This window comes from Amblyraja radiata, chromosome 3 (assembly GCF_010909765.2).
Source record: "Amblyraja radiata isolate CabotCenter1 chromosome 3, sAmbRad1.1.pri, whole genome shotgun sequence".
Classification (NCBI taxonomy): domain Eukaryota; kingdom Metazoa; phylum Chordata; class Chondrichthyes; order Rajiformes; family Rajidae; genus Amblyraja; species Amblyraja radiata.
Window position 1 is genome coordinate 77,772,458 of NC_045958.1, and position 22,292 is coordinate 77,794,749.

Genomic DNA, 22,292 nt, shown 5'->3' on the forward strand with positions numbered 1-22,292 from the left:
CATTCAATCATGGCCGATCTATCTCTCCCTCCTAACCCCATTCTCCTGCCTTCTCCCCATAGCCTCTGACACCTGTACTAATCAAGAATCTATCTATCTCTGCCTTAAAAAATGTCCACTGACGGCCTCTACAGCCTTCTGTGGCAAAGAATTCCACAGATTCACCACCCTCTGACTAAACTTGACACATTGGTAATATTAGCATTTATTGTGGAGTTGCAGGGGTTGAAATATGACCACAAAATATGACAACCGAATTCCAGATATCTGGTCCACTATGAAGATGATACAAGTTCAAATCTCACTCCTGAAAAAAAGTTTATTAAAAATTGAAAAGCATAGAGAGGGTAGACAATCAGAATATTGTTTCCAAAACTAGTTTTGAACAAGAGGGACACAATGGGTAGAGCTGCTGCCTCACAGCGGCAGAGACCCATGTTCGATTCTGACCTCGGGTACTGTCTGCGTGGAGTTTGGACCTTCTCCCTGTGACCGCGTGGGTTTCCTCTGGGTACTTCGGTATCCTTCCACATCACAAAGATGTACAACAGGTCTGTAGGTTAATTGACCACTGTAAATTGCCCCTGGTGTGTAGGGAGTGGATGCGAAAGTGGGATTACATGGAACTAGTGTAAAAGGGTGATTGATGGTCAGCATGGACTTGGTGGGCCAAAGGGTCTGTTTCCATGCTACATCTCCAAAGTAGTTTCCAGGGAACTAGTTAACCTAGTTCCAGTTGGTTAACTGACCAACACTTCAGTTAAGTAGAAGGAATAAAACTATGCCCTTTAGTTAGACAAACTTAACTAGATGGCATGAGTGAGATAAAGTGAGAGGGACAAAGTTTAAAGATGTGCAGAGAAAGTTTTTTTTACACAGAGGGTGATGGGTGCCTGGAACTCGGTGTCAGGAATGGTGGTGAAGGCAGATATAATAATGGTGTTTAGGAGGCTTTTAGAAAGGCACACAGGTATGCAGGGAATGAAGGGATGGGTGTTGTTTAATTTGCCATCATGTTCAGTACTGGTATTGTGGGCCAAAGGGCCAGCTCCTGTGCTGTAATTTTCAATGTTTAATGTTAGGCGTGGAAATTAAATTGAAATAATGTAGTAAATCTGGAATTTTAAATGAAGATATTGTCAATTAAGGAGTTTGAGAAACCACAGGTTTGTCATTAAAAATATCTGACTCATTATCCTTATCTCATGTGGTCAGTTAGTGTTAGCAGATCCACATTACTGCAGTTAATTCTTAACTACCTTCAGAAATTGCCTCAGTTCAACTGCAATCAGGGAGCTGTAATCTCCAATAGAAAGGTAAATGAGTGACACCCTGGCACCTTAAATAAATAGAAACACTTTTTGGCGTCCAGCAGAATAATGAGTCAATTGGGAAATGCTTTGCTCCTGAATTATGTGGTCTGAAGTCATAGGATGAGAGTCAAATGAAAGTGTGCCGTATGTGTCCTTCATAATTTGAGTTAAAGAAAAATGTCCCCAAGTAGAGACAGCTGTGCAGATGACGGTGGCACATCATCAGATTGCTCCCTTTTCTATTTATATGGAACATTTGCCAACCCTGTAACTATGGGAGCTCCATGTCTTCAACACAAATATTGTCGGGATCATTAAGCTGACAGCTGCCATCATCAGTTCAGTTACAGAGGGAACTGAGTGTGTGTTGTGTTGCGGCTGTCCAAATAACTGATGCCTTAGGTCCAAGACTTTATTCACGACATAGCACAGGTAACTTCATGCTAGCACGTTATTCTAATAGTGCGGGAACCGGGCAGGGAGGGTTACTGCAAAGCTAGTGGGCGTAACTACAAAAGCACGACTCATAACATGAGTGACACTGATCTACATCCTCCCTCTTAAAGAATCAATAACAGTGCAAACCCATTAACTAAGTAAGGCATACATAGCAATTGATAATAAACTGGAGGAAAGTCAAATATAGTCAGCGTACCTTACAACCTGCTTACAAACATGACTAGCACGTGTACGATAGAGACCATCTCCCTTCTTTCCGTTCTTTCTCCCCGGGGACAGAGCAGGTGGCTGCACAGGTGAAAGAGACTGAACCAGCGTTCCTGGAAACGAAGCTGGAGACTGTGGCACAGGCGAAGTCGTCACTGGCAGAGGAGCCGTTGCAGATGTGGGTTGTTGTGCTGGTAGAGGTGGAAGAGTGCCGCTAAACACAGACGGAAGTGCACTAGTACGGTCTGGATAATATGGGGGAGGAACTGGCTCGTTCACAGGCAGGATATGTTGCCTGTTACGCCTGTAGGTGCCGCCATCGGCTCTGACAATATACGAGCGTGGCTCAGAAGCAATTCCAGAAATCACACCAATACAGTCATGACCTTTGTCAGTCTGTAAATGGACCACCTGCCCCCTGGTCAATGGTGGCAGTGGCCTACTTGTTTTGTCAAACCATTGTTTTTGAATGTCACGCTTCTGTTGTAACCTGGATTGAACCTCCTCAGGTGGAATCACCCGTGGGGTCAATGCCTGATCCGCTACAGACACCGTAGCACGGGTCTGCGTCGACAATAAACGTTGAGCGGGTGAACCCAAAATGGGGTCATGGGAGATGTTGCGTAAGTTGAGCAGATCCAGGAATACATCAGATTTAGCTCTGTGTGAGCGTTCCATGAGCTGTTTGGCACTTTTGACAGCTCGCTCAGCCAGCCCATTAGAATGTGGATATTCAGGGCTGCTGGTAATGTGGCGAAAATTCCAGTATCTAGCAAACTGCCAGAAGTGTTGCTGGTGAATTGACTGCCGTTGTCAGTTAGCAGTCTGCCCGGAGATCCGTGTACTGAAAAATGACATGATAACTTCGAAATCACTTCGCTGAAAGTGGGGCTGCTAAGAAAATCAATGTCAAACCATCCTGAATAAGAATCGACGAGTATCAGGTACTGCTTGCCATGCCAATCAAATATGTCAGCTGCCACTGTAGACCACGGGAGTGCAGGTACCAGATGTGAAAGAAGTGGTTGCTTTTGTTGGTGAGGTGCCAAGCTGTTGCACAGGATACCACACTCTCAGTGATGTAGTCGGCCATGCCAGGCCAGTAAAACATGCTTTTTGCCCGTAGGACAGTAGCATCAGCGCCTGGGTGCCCTGCATGGACAGCTTTAAAATACTGGTTGTGCAGCGAAGCAGGAACCACAGCCTTGTGTCCCTTTAAAACAATGCCATCCTGCAGCACAAGCTCATCATGAACGGCAAAGAAAGGCCGGATTGGCAGCAGAACGTTGTAGTGTTTGTCTGGCCACCTGTGCTTAATGACGGAGATAAGCGATGGCGTAAGGTACTGTCAGCAGCTATGTGGGCAACTAAATCCTCCATATAGGAAGAGGGGATAAAAGACACGGCCATTACAATAAAGTCATCATCTGGCGAGGTCAGATCCTCGCAGGTCTTCCTGGGTGCACGAGAGAGAGTGTCAGCCAGGTACATATCCTTACCGCGTTTGTGAATCAGAACAATGTCATATTTTTGAAGTTGCAGCAACATCTGCTGTAGCTGCGCCGGAGAGGCGTGGATCAGTTTGTTGAAAATGCTGATCAGAGGTTGGTGGTCAGTTTTAATCATGACCATGTGACCAAAGATGAAATAGTTGAATTTCTGGCAGGCGAAAACAACCGCCAACAGCTCTTTCTCAATTTGGGCTTATTGTTGTTCTGTGTCAGTCATGGTGCGCGAGGCATAGGGAACAGGCTTATTGCCGTTGCCATCGTTTTGAAGACATGCTGCGCCTAGTCCGTGTTGTGAGGCATCACAAGTCAGTGTAACCGGTAGTTTAGGATCAATGTAAGTCAGAGTAGGAGCAATCTGGACACCAGCCTCGTCAAGTCTAGCCGGTGCATAGTGAAACCTTCTGGCACGACGAGCAGCTTCTGTGCCTGGCAAATTAAGAAGGATTGGCACTCGAACACCAGGGTCAGCAGGGTGAGCAGCATCAATGTAGATTGAGAAATATTCTTCAAATACACGCCATCGTTCTGCGAGATCCTCATCAAATACCAAGGCCACTGGTTTTCTGAGAGCAGATGCCATTGCAAAATAGTTGAAAAACAATAAAAAAATAAAAGCAATAGAATTAAGCAAGGAGTCAGTTTGTATCCCACTTCTGACACCATGTTGTGTTGCAGCTGTCCAAATAACTGAAGCCTTACACCATGATAAATGTCCAAAGACTTTATTAATGACATAGCACAGGTAACTTCATGCTAGCACGTTTTTCTAATAGTGCGGGAACCAGGCTGAGAGGGTCACTGCAAAGCTAGTGGGCGTAACTACAAAAGCATGACTCATAACATGAGTGACACTGATCTACAGTGTGGCGTTTCCCATTTACAAACAACAAGCCCACAAGCAACAGTATCTCTGGAGAACACGGGATAGGTGAAGTTTTGGGTCAGGACCTTTCTTCAAACTGAGTGTGATGTGGGAAAACTGGAAGATGGGCAGAACAATGTCTGGCGAGGGGAAGATGGAAGCAGATGAGGTGGTGGGGGGGGGGGGGGTTGATTGGCTGATGTTGGACAAAGGCAAGAGATGAAAAACGAAAGGTGTAAGATAAGGATAGAAGAAGTGTGAATTGTGAAGCCAGAGGAAGGAACATAGGTAGAGAAGGAAGGGAGAACTGGGTGTGTGTTAAGGTGGGCCACAGGGAAGAACGGGAGGGGGAAAAGGGAGAGGAGAAGTGGGGCAGGGAGGTTGTAGGTTAGTTACCTAAAATTGGAAAGATCAATGTTCATACAGTTAAGATAATCGTCCCAAGTGGAATAGAAAATGCGGTTCCAACAGTTTGCACATGACCTCACACTGGCAATGGAGGATGCCCAGGACAGGAAGGTCAGTATGGGAATAGGAAGGGGAGTTCAAATGGTTGGGAACCAGGAGACCTCATAGACCTTGACGGATGAGTGCAAGTGTCGGTGAAATGTTCATCGGGTCTAGGCGTGGTCTGATTGATGTGTTGAGAACACTGGACGCAGTAGCTTTGAGGAGATACAGGTGAACCCCTGTTTCACCTGGAAGATCTTCTGGGGCCCCGGATAGATGTGTGGGAGGAGGTATAGGGACAGGTGTTAAATCTCCTGCGGTTGCAGTGGAAAGTATCTAGGGAGGGGGTGGTTTGGATGAGAAGGTATGAGTGAACAAGTAGTTGTGGAGGAAGCGGTCTCTGCGGTAGGCAGAAAGGGGTGGGGATGGGAAGATGTGAATGGCGGTGAGATCACATTGGAAATGACGGAAATGTCAGAGAATAATTTGTTGAATGCGGAGGTTGATGGGGTGAAGGGGTAATACCAAAATTACACCTGATCCCCACTTTACCATCATTGGATTTTTTATTATCCCCCGGAGAGGTTTGCTGTCTGTTTTTAAGTTTTTTGTTAATTTATTCATTCAGGCTATGTATTTTGGATTTTAAAGGTTGGCTCAGTCTTGGATTAGATAAAATGATTCTCCACCTACCGAGGTCCAATGTCAAAGTGATTGCCTCACAATCTACATCCTTAATTTGAGGATTGTCAGTAAGAAGCTTAAAAAGGAAGAGAAAGGGAACTTCTTTTGCAAGGAGTAGAGAGAATTAGGAATTCGCCACAACATGTTCATAAGTCAGAGGAGGAGAATGAGGCCATTTAGCCCATCAAGTCCACTCCAACATTACATCATGGCTGATCATTCTATCTTTCAATCTCAACCCCTTTCTCCTGCATTCTCCCCATAACCCTTGACACACTTACTAATCAAGAACCTGTAAATATCTGCTTTAAAAATACCCAAAGACTTGGCCACTGCCATCTGGCTGAAGAAACTCTTCCACAACTCCTTTCTAAAGGAACATCAGCCATGATTCTGAGATTTGAACCCAGGCAAGCATTTGCTACTTTCTGAATTCCACCTAATACTTATAAAGGCAATATTACCATATTATTTGATACAATTTTCATGGAGTTCAAGTTTGGATGTCTTCCCATTATTTAATATTCAAAACTGCAATAGAATATTCTAACAGCAGCTATACTATTGCTTCAGTAGCCTAGAGTCGGCTCCTCCATTTGTAAAGCCAGAACTTGTTTTCCTTCACAATTTCTGCACTTGTGCTTCCAAACAAATTGACCTGTTGTGGTCTCTCTCCTGCTGTCAGACTTTATTAATTCTGCTCTTCCCCTTTGGAGGTTGTAAGCCGGTGCACTCTCAATGATACATACCCATATTAAATCTCCCCAGAACTTCTCCTGTTCGTTGCTCTGCAGAGGTACCAATGAGTTGAACAGGTACTTTGGGTCCGTCTTCACTAAGGAGGACACAAACAATCTTCCTGATGTACCAGATGGCCAGAGGATCTGGGGTGACGGAGGAACTGAAGAAAATCCACATGAGGCAAGAAATGGTGTTGGGTAGACTGATGGGACTGAAGGCTGATAAATCCCCAGAGCCTGATGGTCTGCATCCCAGGGTACTTAAGGAAGTGGCTCTAGAAATGGTGGATACACTGGTGATAATTTTCCAATGTTCTATAGAATTAGGATCAGTTCCTGTGGATTGGAGGGTAGCTAATGTTATCCCACGGTGGTGGTGGAGGCCAGTTTTCTGGATACTTTCAAGTGAGAGCTAGATAGGGCTCTTAAAGATAGTGGAGTCAGGGGATATGGGGAGAAGGCAGGAATGGGGTACTGATTGTGGATGATCAGCCATGATCACATTGAATGGTGGTGCTGGCTCGAAGGGCCGAATGGGTTTTCCCTGCACCTATTGTCTATTGTCTATTGACAATCCCTTGAAGCTCTTATCATTTGGAATTGTCTTCTCCCTTGCAGACCTGGGCTGCATTTTCACATGCCCTAATCTTCCTCCCATTTTTGCATTTACACAGTTTGTAGCTGACATATTCACCACTACAATGTAGGAAGTGCAGCAGCCGATTTGCAAGCACCAAGCTCACACAAGCAACATTATTACAGCTTCTGTAGCAGCCTAGTGTCATCAATTATGTGAGTGTAAGGCAGGACTTGAGGTAAACAGTCATTGTTCACTATAAATTTACTGGGAAAGGATTCGACTTAAAAATCAAATAATGCAAAATGGGAAGGAATCCTCAGCAAAATCTCCCATTAAAAGCAGAGTAATTTCTCCAGAAAGATGCAGTGAATAGAGGATTGTTATAAATCCAACAATCACTTGCACTTGTACAATCAACTGGGTTGATTGTCAGCGGCATTTCCACTCTATGATGAACATTGACATCATAGGCAGCTAAACAACAATAAAAATGTACAACAATGTTGATTGAAGGAAAGGTATTGGCCAAGATACTGGGTAGAAAACCTCTGCTTTCTGTTGTACCAACAGATTTTTTACACCCTTTAGAGAGAACAGATGGGGTCTTCATTTAACAAAAAACAGCCTCCCTGACACTTTTTCCACACTGGGCTGGAATGTCAGCATCCATTTTGTGCTCAGGTTTCTGGAGCAGGATCGAGGGTGAAAGTGCCACTCTCTGAACCACAACCCCATCAGTCACCCCATTCCCCACCTCGTTTGTCAGTCTGCAGTCTCAATCTTTATACTCCCTGTCATCAGCTCCATCTGTACCACACATTTGGCTGCTTCTTCTGCCGAGTGCAGATATTTTTATCCATTTCTTCATGTCCGTCTTGGGGGGGGGGACAGCAAGGCGTCAACCTACCAATTGAGACCCACCAGCCATGACTGCATCAGCTTCTTTTATGTGTTAGGTGGAGTAACACAACAGGATGCAGCTGGAGACTATTAGGAGGACAGATGGCTCCCAGATTTGACCCGGCACATTGTTTGGAATACAGAAAAAACTTGGACAAATTAGAATGCTGGAGGCAATCCAACAATTTCCCAAAGGCTGAGGCTGCTCCAACACCCTTGACTCACCAGTCAATAGTTGACCTTGATTTTATCCACCCATTTCTGGAGATTGGTGGATTGAAGTGGAGGTCTGGGTTAAAATATCAAAAAAGCTGCTAACAGCCCATTGCTCACTGCTGTTAAATAAATCTCCCGGCAGCCAAGTATTTGCTGGCCAAGCAGTCAATCCAGCCTGCTTTTGAGCTAGTGACTGCATCAAGTTCTTGAAGGAATGTCCTGATGTTAGGACAGGCAGGGATAGTACATTCCTGGTCTTCACCCTTTACCAGATTCCCCAAACACCATGATTTACAAAATATTTTCATCTTAACCTTGAATCTGTTCATTGACTGAGGATCTTTAGTCCACTTGGGTAAAAAATTCTAGCGATCAACAACTCTCTGCATCACAAAATAATTTATAAATCTGCCTGGAATGCCTGACTCCTCATTCAGGACCCACCTCTAGTTACTACCATCACCACCCACATCATCTTCAGATCCAACACACCTACTTCTGAGTTTACCTCCATCACTCACACCATTGCCATTCCCATCATCAGTAGCTGTTTACATTCATTCTCTCATTGTAAGCCCGAATGAAAGCATTGGATATTATTAAGTGTTGGATATTATTGACCAAATCCCTAGCTGTCCCAAGAAATGGTGAGCCACATCCTGCTGGGAATGGTTAACATGCTTCAGGTGGCGGCATGTAAAGAAAGGATTGGGATCACATTTGGCTCATGTTAGGTGAAGCAAGCAGACCTTTCTCTTTGGAAGTGTCCAAGTGAAATAGTTAGAGAGTAATTAAATCTTTCAGCATGGACACAGGCTCTTCAGCCAAACTTGTCAATGCCCATTCGTGCTGGTCCTATTTGCCATCATTTGACCCTTACCTCTTTATCCTTTCCTATCCATGTACCTGTCCAAATGTCCCTTAAACGTTGTTATTGTACCTGCCTCCACCACTTCATTTGATGGCTCGTTCCAGATATGTACCATCCTTTGTGAGAAAATGCATTGTTCTTATAAGAAAACTGACCTTACAATGGACTGCCAATAGGCTAGTGTGACATGTACTGTTACTTAATTATTTACTTTCATTTCTGTGTCTTGATAAACCTCCCTGTGTTAATGACTAGATGCTAAGAGATGCAAAGGAGTGCAATGAGGTAAAATGCCTTCGGTTTTCTCTCTTTCCCGCTGACTCCATGGCTACAACTGCATAATGCTAAAGTTGCAATGAGGAAACTATTACACCAAATCAATGACATCAAGCTCCAAACGAACAATCTTTTCTGGCACCACAACAACAATCATAAATTATATAAGTTTATATAATTAAAGATAAAATCATAACCAGGAATGTGGAAAATATAACGGCTGTATTTTATCTACTGGCTTTTCAGATACAGCTGACATCAATGTTGTTGGGAATTGTGGATCCTAGCCTTACATTTATGGTAGGGAAAACATTTCTGTCCCTTTAGAGGAAATAATTTAAGTACATATTTCAAGAGGCAGGCCAATAGTTTCAAACTAACAGTCATCGGAAGGAAGGCCAAGTTGAATGTGTCACAATTCCTTGAGGATGGTGCAGAATTTATATACAGTATAGGGGAGGCAATAAAAAGTATATTACAGAACTTTCAAAAGGTGTTTGATAAAGTCTCTCACACATGATTTGTGCCAGAGAGAAACCTCTTTGAATAAAGAAGCTTGTATGAGCAGTGTAAGAAATCAGCACAAATCCATGATAATACTTCTAAAAGGTCAAGTGCAAGCAAAATAAGTGGCCATAAACCATTTGTTAGCTTATACAAAAATTGTAAATAATGTTAACCAAGATTTGTTGAATGTTTACATTTCTAGATCGCTTGTTTAAGGTTAGGCTGAGTTTCAAATCCAGCCTGCTGCACATCACTGAGGCAGCATATTTACAGTTTGGAGACATTACCCAATTTGCCTCTACCACAAGTCTACAGTCTATTGAAACCATCACTATTGTTTATCTCCATATTGTCCATTACATAGAAGTGAGTCACCTGTCCTAAACCAAACTCAATTTTTCCAGGACACCAGTTGGGGGCGGCTACAGAAGTAGAGCTGCTGCCTTACAGCGCCAGGTCCTGGGTTTGATCCTGACTATGGGTGCTATCTGTAGGTAATTTGTATGTTCTCCCTGTGACCTGCGTGGGTTTTCTCCGGGTATACCAGTTTCCAACCAAACTCCAAAGACATACCGGTTTAGAGGTTAATTGACTTCAGCAAAATTGTAATTTGTCCCTAGTGTGTGTAACATAGAAACATAGAAAATAGGTGCAGGAGGAGGCCATTCGGCCCTTCGAGCCAGCACCACCATTCATTGTGATCATGGCTGATCATCCCCTATCAATAACCCGTGCCTGCCTTCTCCCCACATCCTTTGACTCCACTAGTCCCCAGAGCTCTATATAACTCAAAGTCTATCCTAACTCTAACTGCAGGATAGTGTTGGTGTGTAGGGATAACTGGTTGGCGTTGACTCAGTGGGCCGAAGGGCCTGTTTCCATGCTGTATCTCTCAACTATACTAAACTAAACCATTTTCTGATTTGTTTTTCCTATTTTTCAAGGGGCATGACAGCTTACAGCTTCCATCGTGCTGGCTTCAAATTCCCCACACTATCAAAATTCACTTCATAGGCTCACCCAGCCTGTGTCTGCAATTCTCCTGACCAATGAAGGCGTTCACACCTGCTCCTCCGCTCAGATAAATAGGCACCTTCATTTTATCAATGTACTGTGCCCATTTTGTGCCCATTCACGGCAGTTCTGTTCCTACTCTTGTATCTTGTCACATCAAACTCTCCCTGGTGTACTATCTCACTGACTTCATTCATGATAGTTTTCTCCTGGGTTCTGTTCATAGTCCGCTTTCCTTGCACTTATGAATTTGACCATTTGACACTCTGTTTCATTATGAATCTTCTTGGGAGATGGTGGATCAGGCAGATTTTGATTGTCATCAGCAACACAGGGCAGGAATAAATGAGTTTCTGGATTAGTGGAGACAATATGTTGACAATATGTAATGTAGGAAATCCAATATCCATTGTGAGAGCATAGCATGCTCCCACAATCAGCAACATTCAGATACAGATTCAGAAGATAATAACCAGACAATCTGTTTCAATAATGTTGAAAGAGGATAATCCTTGACCAAATCACCAAGGATGACTTTCCGGCTCTTCATTGAAAGAGCACCATGCGATCTGTACTGAGATGGCAGATGGGTCCTCAGTTTAACATTTTACTTGATAATGTCTCTCTAACAGTGCAAACCCCCAGAGTACGAGAGTAATGTGCCTGCTGAGAATACCGTGCTCAAGTCTCTGGAATAGGATTTATACCCTGCATTGTCATCTTGTACTTCCTATCTCGCTACACTGAGCCTATTTTATACAATGTCCCAAATAGGAGAAAAGACAGAAATAGAGTATCTACTCTCTCCCCTCTTGAATGGCTCCTTGATCCATGGTGCTATGATTAGGTTCCTCATCCTTCCTACCACCTCCACACTCGAGTGCACAGGGAGCAAGAATCTCAGACCTGCTATACACCCCTCAAGGGCCGTGTGTCCTCTAACACAGCCTCTTGGAACCCCCTACCTGCCTCATTTGCAATCACACCCTCCTTCTCCTGACCACAGACCAGATTGGAAGCAGTTAATTTAATTGGTGTGACTGCCTCCAGAAACACAGCATCCAGGTAATTGTCTCCGTCCCTGATGTGCCACAGCATTTGAAGGTCATCAACTTTGGGCCGAAGGTCCTCGATCAACCAATACTTGGTGCAGACGTGGTCACCAGGAACCATCGGGTACATACACTAGCTCCCACATTCTGCAGCTATAGCATATCATGTGATCCTGCATGCCTCCTTTATTTATGTACCTGCACATCTCTTGTACATTGATAGTAATCCGATTATCCACTACTCATTCAATAATCTTGTACCTCACATACATAAAACATTCAGCTAATTTCTGCCTCAACTGTCCTTGCAGGCACTGAGCAACAAACTTTCTCATCATTTTCTCTCTAATCCTTCAACTAATTATTATAAACATATGCCGTCGAGTTAGACTGGACCTCACAAAGATTTTGTCGTGATAACATAAGGCCCAAAGAGAAAGGGAGATAGATATGCAGCAAATCAAGTATCTGAATGGAAGGCTTAAGTGAGGCTTTGTTCTGCTAACATCCAACTTGAGAATGTCCAGTCTTAAACTCATGCCTGGGTGCATAACTGCATGACCTTGGTCACCAGGAGAGGGGAAACTCCATCTCTGAGGGCAGCAGGGCTGGGATCTGTCAGCCTGTCAGACAGCTGTTTAATGAAGTTGATACTGCACAGAGACTTTCCATTTGCTCAACTTTGTTTAAAAGCTTATTAATGAGGCAAGGTACACACAAATGCTGGAGAAACTCATCTATGGAGCAAAGGAAATAGGCAACGTTTCGGGCCGAAACCCTTCTTCAGACTGATGGGGGTTCTTAAAAATTTAATGAGGCAAGGCTTGTGAATGTGAGGAAAATGTTGATATCATTTATTCTCAGAAGCTATGACGAGCAAACAACTGAATGTTGGCTGAGAAATTGTGGGCATTTCTCCACGTAGGAGCCACCGAGTTTGAGACCTCTACATGAGCTAAATATTGATGCGGTTAATAGAGCTATGCCATGAAGCTCTGACAATTCAGGTTAAATCCAATCTGTAGTAGACCCAAAACGTTGCTTGTCCATTCCCTCTACAGATGCTGCCTGATCTGCTGAGTTCCTCCAGCACTTTGTGTTTTACTCAAGATTTAGCATCTGCTGTTCCTTGTGTCTTCAGGTTGAATCTTTATCTGTGAAGCTGTGTGGAATTTACACATTCTCTCTGTTACATATTGGGTTTCCTGTGTACGCCAGTTTCCTCCCATATCCCAATTGCCATTGTAATTTCCCCCTGATGTGTAAGTGACTGGTAACATCTGGGAGGAGTTGATGGGAATGTGGGAAGAATAAAATGGGATCAATGTTAGGATGAGTATAAATGACTGGTTGATGGTCAGCACAAACTCAGTGGGTTGGAGGGCCATGTTCTGTGCTGTGTGTGTCTATACACATATTTGTTCCAAACCTGCTGGGTTCTTAGGAATAAATATAACCGACAATTTGTCCTGGACCAGCTGCATTGAACCAATGGCCAAGAGAGCACACCAATTCCTCTACTTCCTTAGAAGGCTTAGACAGTTTGGCATGTCCCCAACAACCCTCGCCATTCTCTACAGATGCGCCGTAGAAAGCATGCTATCAGGATGCATCTTAGCATGGTTTGGGAACAGCTCAAAGACCCCAAGAAATTTCAGAAAATTGTGGACATAGCCCAGACCATTAAGCAAACCAACCTCCCTTCCATTGACTCCATCTGCACTTCACAGTGCCTCGGCAAGGCCACCTGCATAATCAAGAATCAGTCTTACCCTGGTCACTCCCTCTTATCCCCACTTCCATCAGGCAAGAGGCACAGAAGTTTGGAAATCCATACCTCCCGATTCAGGGACAGTTTTTTCTTCCCAACTGTTATCAGGCAACTGAACCGCCCTCTCATCAGCTAGAATGTGGTCCTGATCTCCCATCTACCTTATTGGAGACTTTTGAACCATCTAATGTAATACCCTTTATCCTAGATCTGTAAACTGTGGACAGCTTGATTGTAATCATGTACAGTCTTTTCGCTGACTGGATAGCTCGCAACAAAAACATTTTTACTGCACCTTGCACACCTAACAATAATAAACTAAACCTCAACTAAGATTTACCAGTAATTGTCCTCTGACATTTCATACTTTATGGAATCCAATATTGCTGCAGTTTTCCAGTATCATCCTGCTGAAGCTGAGGCAGATTAGCTGAGCACAGTGTCCATGCACTACAATGGTGAGGAAAGGCTGGATGGAAGTAAGGTAGTTTATCCAGCTTCTTGCATTGGATTTAGTCAAATATTTTTTAGTTTAATGAGTATTCATCATTTTATGTTTTAAAATGGCAATACATTTGTTCTTTTTTAAATCATTATGTTGATATTTGATATTTTGAAATATTCACAATCCTTGATAGGTTTAATAATCAGCGCGTGTGATCCAGGGAGTGTGATCCAGCCAGCTCTCTTTTATTTAAAGCAGTTTCTGGATGAAGTATGTTAATTAACTAGGAAATTAACTGGGAAATTGTCAAGTCCCACTAAGTGCAGTGCAAATACTCATTCATTTTTGGAACTCAAGTGGAGCAAATCAAATTGGTTAAAGACTGGTTTGTCTTCAGTGATGGTGGCACCCTCAGGAGGAGGCTGATATGAAGCGTCCACTCAGCAACGTCTGAGTTGCAAACCCTTCAGCCTTGTCTTTAACACTGACACGTGGGTCCACCATAGTTAAAGACGTGGACATTCTTGGTGCTTCCCTTGCTGTTAATTGCTTAATTATCCTCTACCATTTGTGACTTAATGCTGCTGTCTCCACATTGCCAGAGACCTAGGTTCAATCCTGACCTCGGGTGCTGGTTGTGTGTAGTTTGCAGGTTCTCCGTGTAACCATGTGGGTTTCTTCCGAGTTCTCCGGTTTCCTCCCATCTCCCAAAGTCCTGCGGGTTTGTAGGTTAACTGGCCTCTGTAAAATAAAAAGCCCCCTATTGTGTGGAGAGTGGATGGGGAAGTGGGATAATATAGAACTAGTGCAAATGGGTGATCGGTTGTTGACGGTACTAAGTGTCAAGAGTGTTTTATTGTCATGTGTCCCCGATAGGACAATGAAATTCTTACTTACTGCAGCACAAAATAACATGTAATCATAGTACATAACGGGAGAAAAAAAGAAAAAAGTTCAGTGTGTATATATACACACACATACACACAAATACTCAATAAATAAACAAATATAGTGCAATAATAGTAGTAGTATGTTGCAGTTCAGAGCTTATTCGTTGTAGTGTTTAATAGCCTGATGACTGTAGGGAAGAAGCTGTTCCTGAACCTGGACGTTATAGTTTTCATCCTCCTGTGACTTCTTCCCGATGGCAATGGTGAAATGAATATGTGGCCAGGATGGTGTGGGACCTTGATGATGTTGGCTGCCTTTTTGAGGCAGCGACGTCGATAGATCCTTTCGATGGTGGGGAGGTCAGAGCAGGTGATGGACTGGTCAGTGGTCACAACTTTTTGCAGATTATTCTGTTCCTGGACGTTCAAGTTGCCGAACCAGACCACGATGCAACCAGTCAGTATGCTCTCTACTGTGCACCTGTAGAATTTCAGGAGAATCCTCGTTGACATACCGAATCTCCGTAATCTTCTCAGGAATCAGTTCCTTGGTTCTACTGGTATTGAGAGCCAGGTTGTTGTGCTGGCACCATTTGGTCAATCGGTCGATCTCACTTCTATACTCTGACTCATCACCAACTGTAATTCGTTCAACAACAGTGGTGTCGTTAGAAGCACTAAGGGAAGATTGGGAACATGAGCTAATGATAAAGATCTCGAAGGATAGATGGGAAAAGTATTTGATGAATACACATAACTGTTCTATTAATGCAAGACATAATTTAATTCAATTCAAATTATTACATAGACTATATTATTCAAAAACGAGGTTGAATAAATTTTATCCAAACGTCTCTCCCAGATGTGATAAATGTTTGTTTCAAAACGCTAATATAACACATTCATTTGTAGGATGTACAAAGTTGAATAAATGTTGGAGTGATATATTTGATATATTTACAAAGCTCTTCAAGTCAAGAATAGAACCCAAAATGGAATGGATTATATTTGGAATAATAGGAGACGATACCAATTTAAATAAAGACCAAAATGTTTTTTTAAATTATGGGTTAATAATTGGAAAGAAATTGATACTTAAATTTTGGAAAAATACAACCATACCAACTGTTAAAATGTGGATTAGGAATATGATGGACATAGCACGCCTTGAAGAAATGAGACTCCGACTAATAGATAAATATGACCAATTCTTAAGGAGTTGGTCTCCTTTCATCTACTTTTTGGAATCATGTGATGCAGCGGTACCATAAGGATTGCTGATTTCAGTTCATGACGTGGATAGATTTACATCTCCGAATATAGATTTGAAAAATTCTCTTTTAAGGGGCCTTCTCTTCTATTTCTACTTTCCACTTTTTCTTTTTTCTTTTCTTTTTTTTTTATTTTTCTTTTTTTATTTTTTTTTTTATATACACACTTCACGTTTTTCTACTCTCTACCATCTATTTTCCCACTTTTTCCCCTTTCTATTGTTTTCTTTTTCTTGTCTTGCTTACTTCCTTCTCATAACATAAAACTAGAGGTTGTACATAGAATGGATTACGGTATGACATAGTTGGCACCTAAAATTAGGTGCCACTGTATTGTTTTGTACTGTATTAATTTCTAATAAAATAAACAAAAAAACCCAAAAAAAAACCAGTGGTGTCGTCGCTGAACTTGATGATGGAGTTCGCACTATGTCCGGCTACACAGTCATGAGTATAGAGTGAGTAGAGCATGGGGCTGAGCACACAGCCTTGAGGTGCTCCCATGCTGATTGTTACTGAGGATGAAGTGTTTCTGCCAATTCAAACAGGCTGTGGTCTGTGGATGAGGAAGTCGAGAATCCAATTGCAGAGGGATGCGCAGAGAGCCGGCTTTTATGCTGTACCTCTAAACCAAAAAGACTAAACTAAACTACAGACATTTGACACATTGCTAGAGTAACCCGCTGAGTAACTCCAGTACTTTGTGCCCTTTTGTGCAAATCATAATTTGCAATTCCTTATTTCTACAGAGCTTTAAGCTGAATATTGGTGTTGGGACCATTTACTTTGCTCTGTACTTCACTTGAGTGTCAATCGAGATTTTTCTGTCCAAGTCTCTGGAGTGGAACTTGAGGTGACAGCTGTCTACAGAACCACAGCTGACAATAACCCAACCTCTGAAGAGAACTCCCTACTATTTGAAAAAATGACATTAAAAATGACTAGTAAAGATAATCTATATGAGGAATCAGCACACTAAATATTTATTAGCAGCACTTATAATTACATCTTTCAAAGTTTTCATGTCTAGATGAAGTCCATCACATGACACAAAATCGTGATTAGTTTAAATCGGCATAATTTGTTAATTTAACAATGCTGATTAGCTCATTTGCAAGTGTCAGATGTCAGCCCTGCTTCAATGAACATACCCCAAGTCAAATGGTTGTGCTTTCAAACCTCATTCCACTGACTTCATCAGTCACTGCATTTGTTGCACTTGGGATCAGATGTCAGCCTATTGTCATATCGCTGCTCTCTTATGGATATAAAAGGTCCCAAGGCAGCTTTTCCGAAATCCTACTCAACACACTGTGGTGCTTCTCAGACTTCAATTTGTTCAAACTGGCTCCCCTTCTGTGTTGTAGGACAGGGGAGTCTGAAACTAAAGCATAGGTTTAAGTTGAGAGGTGACAGGGACCTGAGAGGCAACTTTTTCACACAGGGAGCGTGGAACGAGCTGCCTGAGGAAATGGTAGAGGCGGGTACAATTTTCACATTTAAAAGACACTTGGACATGTACATGTAAAGGAAAGACTTGGAGGGATATGGACCAGGTGCAGGCAAATAGGACTAGCTCAGTTACACAATTTGGTTGGCGTGGATGAGTTGTGCTGAAGGGTTTGTTCTCATGCTGTATATCTCTATACTCAGATACACTATTTACTTAGATATAAAGTGGTCTGGGGATGTCCTGAGTTTGTTAAAGACCTTGTGAGGAAAGACATTCTTGCCATAGAGGGAGTACAGAGAAGGTTCACCAGACTGATTCCTGGGATGTCAGGACTTTCATATGAAGGAAGACTGGATAGACTCGGCTTGTACTCGCTAGAATTTAGAAGATTGAGAGGGGATCTTATAGAAACTTACAAAATTCTTATGGAGTTGGACAGGCTAGATGCAGGAAGATTGTTCCCGATGTTGGGGAAGTCCAGAACAAGGGGTCACAGTTTAAGGATAAGGGGGAAATCTTTTAGGACCGAGATGAGAAAAAAAAAATTCATAAAGAGAGTGGTGAATCTCTGGAATTCTCTGCCACAGAAGGTAGTTCATTGGCTTTATTTAAGAGGGAGTTAGATGTGGCCCTTGTGGCTAAAGGTATCAGGGGGTATGGAGAGAAGGCAGGTACAGGATACTGAGTTGGATGATCAGCCATGATCATATTGAATGGCGGTGCAGGCTCGAAGGGCCGAATGGCCTACTCCTGCACCTATTTTCTATGTTTCTATGTTCATTATAGGAGAAAGGGGTAACAAAACATTACTCTGCACTCTGATAGTGGCCAGTAATGACCAGCACAAGTGGCCATTCCTGTGCTTGTAATGTACACCAATGCACAGGGTGTATCTGTTATCTTCTCCAGAAAAAGGCAGCATATCCAACAGGCTGCTTTCCTGCAGTGGGAGCAGCAGCCTGGATTGCATCCTCGGATCTTGTGCAATAAAATTGATTCGCTACCTGATATCCAGAATAAAGAGTTATGAGCCAAAATTAATTCTTATAGTTGTTGGCAATACAAAAGCTTTTCAAGAACCCAATCATTTTCCCAGTTGTCTTCCAAATTCTAACAATTCTTGTGCCCTGGTGTCGGGTAATACAAAAAATGAAGTTACCATAAACACAAAATAAGGTCTTGCCATGGTCATAGTTCAGTATATAGAACACAGAACAGTACAACACAGAAACAGGCCCTTCAGCCCACAATGTTTGTGTCAAACATGAAGCCAATTTAAACTGATCTCATGTGTAGAAAAGAACTGCAGATGCTGGTTTAAATCGAAGATTGATACAAAATGCTGGAGTAACTCAGCGGGACAGGCAGCATCTCCCGAGAGAAGGAATGGATGACGTTTCGGGTCGAGACCCTTCGTCAGACCGATGTCAGGGGAGTGGGAGACGTAAACTGATGTCATCTGCCTGTACATGATCCATATCCCTCTATTACCTGCACTTTCATTTGCCTATCCAAATGCCTATTAAATGCTACTGTTGTTTCTGCCTCCACCACCACCCCTGGCAATGCATTCCAGCTCCCCACTATTCCCTGTGTAATAAACTTTCCCCCTTTCCCCTTATAGCTATGCCCTCCAGTGTTAGACAATTCTACCCTGGGAAAAGGGTTCTGACTGTCAACCCTATCTATGCCTCTCATAATTATATATAATTCTATCAAGCCTACCCTCAACCTCTAACATTTCAGAGAAAACAATACAAGTATATCTATCCTCTCCTTTTAGCTGAAACCCTCTAATCCAGACAACACTCTGCTAAATCTCCTCTGCACCCTCTTCAAAGCCTCCACATTTTTTATAGAACTGCACATACACACAATGACAACCAAAGTCCTATAAAGCAGCTTGACTTCCTGACTATTCAATGCCTTACAATGAAGGCAAGCATACCACAGGTCTTCTTCACCATTTTCTACACACCACCTTATTTTAACTACCGTATTTATATATATGCAACAAACTGACAGTCAAAACTATTCAAATGTACAGCAGAAAAAGACCTTTCTGCCCGCTTGGTCTTGACTGGCATTTGTGCTCCATACCTTGTTCTACTCCATCTCACCATCTGCATTTTCTTCCATTCAAGAATTCTCTTTCAAATGAATATCTTCTAACCATCTCAACCAAGTTCTACACTCTACCCTGGTTTACCTGGTTTTTGTTGTCAGATTTATAGGTGAAATGGTCTCTTGTTTTGAGCTCACCCTGGCAAGCAGAAGGACCTTCTCTACAACGAGGATGGGTGGAAATGTCAAAGACTAGCGGGCATTGCATTAATTTGAAAGAGGTAACGTTTAAAGGAGATGTAGGGGGCAAGTTTTTTTTACAGAGGCAGCAGATGCTTGGAACTCACTGCCAAGGGTGGTGGTGGAGGTAGATACAATAGTGGCATTTAAGAGCGTTTTAGTTAGGCTCATGGATATGCAGAGAACGGAGGCATGTGGATAATAATCAGTCAGATGAGATTAGTTTATCTGGGCATTATGCTCAGCACAGACATTGTGGGCTGAAGGGCCTGTTCCTGTGTACTGTTCTGTGTTCAAACATTCGTGCCTGATAATTTAAAAACATTTGGGAGATTCCAAAGGTTTTCCAGCAGATTTCCCTTTCCGTGTTGGTTTTAAACCTCTCCTTTTGGTTGCATTCCTTGCGTACGTAATTCCTCAAATGCCTGTCTATCCTTTTGGTATAATGGAACAGCGCACAACCAATCACTAATCTACTGGGTAAAAACAGCACATGTCAGAACATTATTGCGATTCGACCATAATCTCCGTGGCTTGAAGCATTGCTGGTCTGTGAATGAGCTGCCAAGTCCCTCGTGACAAAGGCTTGTTTTGTTTCCTTTAGAGCCCCTCATCTGCTGCAGCAGGAGACCTCAACCATGGTGGCCGTGAAGATGCTGAAAGAAGAAGCTTCGCCTGATATGCAAGCAGACTTCCAGAGAGAAGCAGCCCTCATGGCGGAGTTCGACCATTCAAATATCGTCAAGCTTTTAGGTAATTGCTTTGAGCATAAGCTAACAACTGCAATTAATATCAATATAATAAAATTTGAAGCTGAGCCACAAAGGGAGACGATAGTCAAAAGGGTCCCAAAATTGTGGGCTTTGAGATGTATCTGAAAGAGGATAGTGACAAAGAGGTGTAGGGAGAGAATTCCACTTTAGGGTGTGGGTAACTGATGCATGGCTACATAGTATCTTAGTATAAACTGAGTTCTTGATAGTTGGCATGGACAGGGTGGGACAAAGGGCCTGTTTTTGTGCTGGATGACTCTGATAATTGGGAGGTGAGGGAAACAAGTTTCAAAGTTCTTGAGAATTCTAACAGATTCTCCACATTAAAACAGATTCTCCAAAATTTATGAAAACAGTCAGGTCTTTAAGAACTGCCCGTGACCATCGGTGACCTTAATTAGAACCTGGGCCTCAGGCTCTGCTTGGTCCATGCCTTCATGCACATGACCAGATTCTACTATCTTAAGTCTTCAGATTGGCTCCTTTGAAAAATTCCCAGCGACAAAAGTCAGGATTCAAAGTGAAGCCAAACTGGAGAATCAGTACAGCTTAAGTTTATAAGAACAGAACAATTAGGAGCAGCAAAATACCCTTTGGCCTTGTACATTGCTTCCCTGCTCAATACAATCACAGTCTATATTTTACTGCAGCCCCACTTTCCTGTACAAGCTCCAAAAGCACGCAGACATGACTCATGAATGGGACGGTGCATATTTGGATCAGGGCAAGAATTTTAGATCCTTAGGTGTAAGATGGAGACTGACCAGGGGAGCTAAGTCTGGAAATAACAAAACAAAAAGAGAACTTCTGCAGTGGAGGTTGTTAGAAGGAGATTGATGGAGGTTAAATATGACTTGGTTCATTCTGCTGAAGCCTATGACCTAATATTTTGGATTACAATCCAGTGAAGTGCCTAATCAATTTCTGAAGTTATTCAAACTATCTGTAAGAGAAAATGCAGATTTCATGTGGAGTCACAGCTGTTCCACTTATATCTGGAATTTACAAGAGGCCCAGAGCCAGGGTCTGAACAGTTGCCATTCTGAAAAAGCTGCTATTGTACTACAAATCCAGAGGGGAAAATGCATCATCAACCTAATGTTTCAGCACTCATCGTGAAGACCAAGCCTTTGCTCACGATAAGCACAGTGGAAAATCCTTTCAGTCTGACAGCTGGTTTTGGTTTGTTGTAATTGTCATTACAGAGATAGTGTAAATGGCGTGTCCCACTGTACGAGGTAATTCAAGAGTTCTCCCAAGTTTTCCCCTGATTCAAACTCGGAGAATGTCCGTAGCTGGTCCGTAGGAGTTCGTGGATGTCTCGTAGCGGCTCGTACGAGTAACGGTAGGTATTCGGGAAATCCGGTAAACTCGTGACGTTTTTCAACACTGTGAAAAATGTCCACGAGTAAAAAAATACTCGTGATGAAAAAAATTGTTACTTTTTACTCGTACGAGCCCCTACGAGACATCCATGAACTCCTACGGACCCGCTACGGACATTCTCCGAATTCGAATCAGGGTAAAACTCGGGAGAACTCTTGAATTACCTCGTACAGTGGGACAGGCCCTTAAAACTTACAATTTAGAAAGGTAAGTGTATTCCTTTCTTATATTTAACCCCCCCACCCCATCCATGAATTTGCTTGTCCTGATCACTGTAATCTCCACCTCTGACAAGTTTTTTTTTCAGTTCAGGTCTTTTGTTATCCCTGAATATTAGGCATTCTGCCATTGATGGAC

At 42.7% G+C, this 22,292-nt stretch overlaps 1 protein-coding gene across 3 annotated transcripts in view; it reads left to right on the forward strand.

The window, feature by feature from the left end:
- musk (muscle associated receptor tyrosine kinase) overlaps positions 1–22,292 on the forward strand; it is a 141,834-nt gene that overhangs the window by 113,375 nt on the left and 6,167 nt on the right. For all 3 annotated transcript variants that reach the window (XM_033018160.1, XM_033018161.1, XM_033018162.1), the window contains one exon: positions 20,381–20,529. In XM_033018160.1, coding sequence (XP_032874051.1) covers positions 20,381–20,529 — 149 coding nt within the window. The remainder of the gene's footprint in view (positions 1–20,380; positions 20,530–22,292) is intronic.